General features: G+C 39.0%; 1 protein-coding gene across 1 annotated transcript; it reads left to right on the plus strand.

The window, feature by feature from the left end:
- The first annotated feature begins 728 nt into the window (after nucleotides 1-728).
- Nucleotides 729-3,151, plus strand: MSH5 (mutS homolog 5). Its single transcript, XM_010078926.1, is given in 2 exon segments — nucleotides 729-1,635; nucleotides 1,638-3,151. Coding segments are annotated over 2 exon segments (2,421 nt in total).
- The last annotated feature ends 3,560 nt before the right edge of the window (nucleotides 3,152-6,711 follow it).

Consider the following 6,711-nt stretch of genomic DNA (forward strand, 5'->3'; position numbering starts at 1 on the left):
CGGGGAGGCCTGAGCGCGGGGAGCGCCAAGCACCTGCCCGGAGAGGGAGGGGAAGGGGCTAAAGATAAAACCTTTGGGCTGCAAGGAGATGCAGAAGCCGAGACGAGGTGCCCGTCTGTGGTGAGGAGGGTGAGCGGAGGGGGAATGAAGTGGGAGAGGGTTGGAAGTGGGTTGCTGACAGCGACTGTGGACGCTGCAGGGGAAACTCTTTGGTATGGGTGACCCCTGCCACAGTACATGATGTACTTGTGCAGAAACCGGTGCTGTGTGATGGTGCTGAATAAATACCGGGGTAGGGCCCTGAAACGCTGACCGGTTTATGTGGCTGCATCGTTGTGAGGATCTGTGGTCAGTGCACACAGGTGTCCCGTACCTCTGAGGCAGGGTGATTCTGTACAGGTATATACACATGCAGGTACATTACTGTATTTATGGGTATTCAGGCATACATACATACTTACTAAAATAACGGATACAAAGAAAAACTGTAAAATTATTCCAGCATTGCTGGTAGTTAGCTCAGTTACACCTTGCTTGGAAGCATGATGGCGGCTGTAGTTATTGGCTACATCTTTACACTTGAACAGATAACATCTGTCTTTAGCTCCTGGTAGCATCTTAGTCTCTCCAGGGTTGGAAAAATGAGCATTAACCTGCTGTTGTCAATTACAGTTATTTCTCAGGAATTTTTGGATGAGTTGTGAATAAAAATGTCTTTCTCCAACAGAATGAGTGCCACATCAGCCACAAGTTGTGCCTTGCCACCACCGCCTGGGCATGAAGAAGAGGACCAAGAGTGCTCTGAGACACACATGTCTGTTTTGTGGTATGCAGGGGAGCTTGCAATTACTTATTACGATACAGAAGATTGCTCAGTTTACTTCATGCCTGACACACCTGATAATGAAGACCTCAAGCTACTGCATAAAGTGATTGGGGAAGTTAGTCCTCAATGCATAGTGACTAGTGCAAAACAGGACCAGAATATTACCAAATTCCTGAACAACCTAACAGCTACTGCTGGTGATAAAGATACCAGAAAACCAGAAATTGTCCTGTTTCCTAACACAGATTTTGGCCTAGAAGTCAGCAAGCAACGGATCCTATCTAGGCAATTTCCATTTATCCCATCTCATATGACTGCAACAGAGAAAATTCTCTACTTGTCCTCAATCATCCCTTTTGAGAGTCCACTCATGATACGAACTCTAGGGGGACTCCTTAAGTTCCTGGACAGGAGAAGAGTTGGAGTAGAGCTTGAAGAAAGCACGATTGTAGTTCCTATTTTGGCCTTTAAAAAGTTTGTGCTGTCAGATATTGTGAATATGGACCAAGACACTTACTGTGTCCTGCAGATATTTAAAAGTGATATCCATCCTTCTGTGTACAAGCTGTCCAGTGGATTAAAAGAAGGATTCAGTTTATATGGAATTTTAAACCGTTGCAGGTGCAAATGGGGAGAAAAACTGCTGAGGCTGTGGCTCACACGACCTACTCGGAACCTGACAGAGCTGAACAAACGGCTAGATGTTATCCACTTCTTCCTGCTGGCTCAGAACCATGAAACAGTCCTCACTCTTCAAAGTTGCCTCAAGAATATTAAAAATGTGCCTCTTATTCTAAAGAGAATGACTCTTTAGTTACTGACTGGCAAGCACTCTATAAGACAGTGTACAGTGCAGTGTGCCTTAGAGACACGTGTCGTTCTCTGCCCAAAACTATTGAACTCTTTCAGACTATTTCACATGTCTTTACTGATGATCTGCACTACATTGCTAGTCTAATCAGCAAAGTGGTGGACTTTGAAGGCAGCGTCTCAGAGAACCGCTTCACTGTAAGACCCAATGTGGACCCCACCATTGATGAGAAGAAACGGAAGCTCATGGGACTTTCAGACTTCCTTACAGAAGTGGCACGAAAAGAATTGGAAACCTTGGACAATCATATTCCCTCCTGTTGTGTGATCTACATTCCTTTGATTGGGTTCCTTCTCTCCATTCCACGGCTACCAACTATGGTGGATAAGAGTGACTTCGAAATTGAAGGCTTGGACTTCATGTTCTTATCAGACAATAAACTGCACTACAGAAGTGCTAGGACTAAGGAGCTAGACAGCCTGCTGGGTGACCTGCACTGTGAGATCAGAGACCAGGAAACACTTATTATGCACCAGCTGCAGACAAAGATCTTGGAGAAGTCTGAAGTGCTTAACAATGTGATTGAGTATACTGCACACCTAGATGTGCTACTAGCTTTGGCAGTGATGGCCCGGGAGAATGCCTACTGCCGGCCACGCTTTACTCATCGCCATGGTTTCCACATCAAGGATGGAAGACATCCGCTTATGGAACTATGTGCAAAGACTTTTGTGGCCAATCCTGCCAACAGTGGTGAGGCTACCAGACGAATAAAGATCATCACAGGGCCCAACTCATCTGGAAAGAGCGTCTACTTAAAGCAAGTAGGTCTTATAGTATTCATGGCTCTAATTGGCAGTTATGTCCCTGCAGCAGAGGCAGAGATTGGAGTAATTGATGGGATTTACACAAGAATCCACAGCAGGGAATCAGTTTCTGTAGGCCTCTCTACTTTCATGATTGATCTTAACCAGGTTGCCAAGGCAGTAAACAATGCCACAGAGAGGTCCTTGGTACTTATTGATGAGTTTGGTAAAGGGACAAACACACTGGACGGCCTGTCCCTTCTGGCTGCTGTCCTGAGGTACTGGATCAGTCAAGGAACCCAGTGTCCACAGGTATTTGTCTCCACTAATTTTCACAGTTTAATGCAGCTAGAACTCCTGCCTGACACACCTCTTGTGGAGTGCCTGACCATGGAAACCCACCAAGATGGAGATGAGTTGATATTTTTCTATCAGATCAAACAGGGCATGTCCACTATTAGTCATGCTGCCAACATCGCTGCATTGGCAGGGATGGCAGCCATTATTGAAAGAGGATTGGAAGTGTCAGAACTGATTCGCAATGGAAAAGCCATCAAATCTATTGATCATCCTTCAAAAGGAGATCAGATGGAAAAATGCAAGTCTGTTGTAGAAAAGTTTCTTCGCCTAGACCTTGATGATCCCCATGTGGACTTAGAAGAGTTCATGCTTAAAGAGGTGCTGCCTTCTGCAGCCTCAGTCCTGTAACAGGGGTATGTGTAAAAGCATAGATTACATCATATCTACCGTGTTCAGTAGGAGAGTTTGGTAATTTAAAGCATGATCACTATGACTAACACCTCACACTACATGTAGGTTGTAACAAACTGTCTGTAGTGTATGTCCTTTCTTCTTCTTCTTGTTTAAAACAAGTACTGTAGCTACGTATCTCTGAAATATGTTGTATGAAGAAAGACTGAAAGAAGAGAATTCAAGAACATCTTCCAGCTGTTGGGTCACCCAGTTTGTGCAATTTCTGCCCCTGTTGTTAGATCTTCAGAGTAAAAAATACTGTAGAAAAATCGCAAAACATTTCTGCTGGTCTCAAGACTGTGAAAGCAAAGTGTTCATTGCTTTGTATTGTGCCAAAGTGATTGTTTCATCCGTTTTATGATCAGCATCAAAGATTCCAAATAGGTATGGGCCTCAGAGTCCCATATCAGCAAGTAACAGGTCTCACAATACAAACCACTGATGTAGATGCTGATAAATGGAAATACAGAGGCATTTACTGATCTCTGCGGCTTTTCGTATACCAGCATTTCTGTCCAAAATGCCAGTGATGCTAGTTATTATACAAAGAATGCTGGAGGTCAGAATCGGCAGGGACTGATAAACAGGGGAAGTGCTTTTGTTTTACTGAGAATCACTCTCTTCTTATTAAGGTTCTATATAGTATCCATATGCAACAAAAATCCATTAACAAATTAACGAAGCAGGAGACATGATATGTAACTACTACAGAAGTAACAACCTTTCCTACAACAAGATAAATGCCCGAGATTCCTTATGCAAATAAGACAGAAGCGACATTAGATAGCTTATTGTCTGACTGCCAAAACTTGCTGTGACTGGTTACAGTATGGCTAATAAAAGATATCAGCAGAAATACTACAGCTCTCTTCAGCTATATTTGATTTCAAGAAGCCAAGAATATTAAGGTCACATAAATTTAGAGAAAATTTACATGACAAAAAAGTAATTACCTCCAGTTACCAGTATTAAACATCTTATCTGGTATGTCTACCTGAAGATAGCAAAAAGATGAACAAGTGCACATCAAAAAGACATTTGGAGACACTGCTTTACCTTTGATTCAGTGTGGAATTTTGTGCTTTATGATGAATAGATTATTATTATTATTATTACTGCAAAATAAGTACCCTATGTTATCTGTATAGGAAACTAGCATAGTGGCAAAAGTTTAACATAATTTAAATTAAAAAATACAAGCATAAATTACTGAATCATGCAGCTACTGCTATTTCCAGTGCTATCATAATAATACTGTCTGCAAAATAATATCTAGCATCTTGACGATGTTACCATTGAAGTCGAATGGTAGCAGTGAATCAGGACTTGTACAACACTTGAAAGTGTTATAAATACAAACAGATTTTTCTCACTAATATATTCTCTTTTACTAATTGTATACAGTATTATAAAGATATACTGTACAGAAGAATATCACATATTAAATATTAATAAATTATATTTTTGGCATTTTTTCTTGTCAACCACTGTCCAGGCTAAGAATATACACCTTATTAATTAAGCAGATGCCATCAGAGCAATTTGACTGTCAGTCATCTTCTTCTTATGAAATCCATTTCACAGTATTTGCAGTTCTGGCAGCACTAGGTATCAAAGGATCTCCAAATGTCATACAGCATTTATCAAGTGTGCCTCACAACAGTCCCTGAAATAAACAGCAACCTGGATGAATGAAAAACAGGAGTTGTGACTGACTTGTGGCAACATAGCAGGCTAGTAGGGAAGCAGGAACAGAAATGTCATCGCCAAGTGCAAAACTCCAGTTGCTTCCTTCATTGTATTTCATAAGGTTATTTATATAGAAGATAATTTTACTAAGCCAAGATCCTTATAATTCAAATAATCAATTGTCTAAACAGCTAAACATGTGCAAGTAAATTATATCCCTTTATCTCCTTCCACAATGATACTGAGAGGCACACTGTACCTCCTTCCTTTTGGGGAAGTTTTCAGTGCCACATTTGACCTCAGAATTGTCCAACTAAGCACAAAGAATGAGTTGCTCCCACTTCTGAGTAGGTAAATAAGTTCTTGAACCTAATAAGCTGCAGGGGGTACAGTAATCCAAATACCTCTTTTGCATTTACCATTTTTAGCTTAATGCCATGCCTTCCAAGTAGAAAGCTGATTTCTTGAGATCTTTATTAATTTTGTATTCTCCATCTCTTTGCATTGTAAATTATCAGCAACAATTTGGGAAAGTTAAAATCTTTTCCGAATATATGCATTTCAAAAATGCCTGTAGCTATATTAAGTTTTGAAAAACAGATTTTTTTTTTCCCATAAGATAACTTCAGTGGAATTTAGATGTCATTATAAGGAGTGGTTTAACAGACCATTGCTTCAAATAAGAAAAACTTAAATTTAGAAAAATATTAATATAGATATAAAGCTATAGCTGTGAACTATACTCAATGTTAGTTCTATTTACACTTTGACATGCCTTCTCATGTCATCTTTATCTACTCCTCCTTTCTTGTCTTTCATACTGTCGTATGATCTGAAAATGCAATTAAAACATTATATTAACATGTACTACGAAATTGTTATTCCTTTCATGTTTTATGTTTTTATTTATTATTTTCAGTCAATGCACAAAACTATCTCACTAAATGCATGGACACAAAAAACCAAAAAATGATAGTAAGGACAGATGCTTATGCCCAGCAGTGGATTGACAGAGAAAAATTCCTGATAAAACAATTTACAGACTTTTAATACATAACATCTTTCTATACAGTGTATCTTTAGAATACCATATGCACTATCGAGCATTATGGAGGACTAAGGAAGATGATTTGGAATGACATTGACCTGGTTCTGTCAGAAGCAGTGAATATCAGAACACAGAAAGTATGCATCCTGGCTAATAGTTCATACAAGGTAGATAAATGTAAACAAAACAACGAGCCAAAAACCAACCAAAAAACAGAATGGCAAAAGCTCACTCTGACTGTCTCAGATGTTTTAACCAAACAGTTAAATTACTGAACAGATGATATTCCAGAACAACTATGGATTTTTAAAAGGAGTGTTTTAAATAACAACTGTTAATACAAGCAAAAGCTTATGCGAGATTACAAATTTAATATCTGTAATATACCACCTACAACCTGTGGACGAGTCCTTATTTCTGTTTCAGAACAAGTGTGTGTGCCCTTGAAGTTTCTTGATGTATCTCAAGTCTCACTGCCTTCTTCCAGATGATTTCACAATACTACTTAATTAAAATATGCACCTTCAGCATTGTTTAGTGTTACTTCTAATGAAATTTTAGAGTATTTGTCCTTAACGCTTACTATTAAGGAAAAAATAAACTTAAAATAGTTATATTATGTACTTTAAATCTTATTTAAAAATATACTTTTTCTGAAAATTCTTTTCCTGGTCAATGTTAAAGAATCACATAAAACATTCAATACAATGTCAGCAAAACAATTTTATGGAGATATACCTTATGTTAAATAATACAATATTACCGTTAAATTAGTATG

This window comes from Pterocles gutturalis, unplaced genomic scaffold, assembly GCF_000699245.1.
Source record: "Pterocles gutturalis isolate BGI_N339 unplaced genomic scaffold, ASM69924v1 scaffold24248, whole genome shotgun sequence".
NCBI classification, from domain to species: Eukaryota; Metazoa; Chordata; class Aves; order Pterocliformes; family Pteroclidae; genus Pterocles; species Pterocles gutturalis.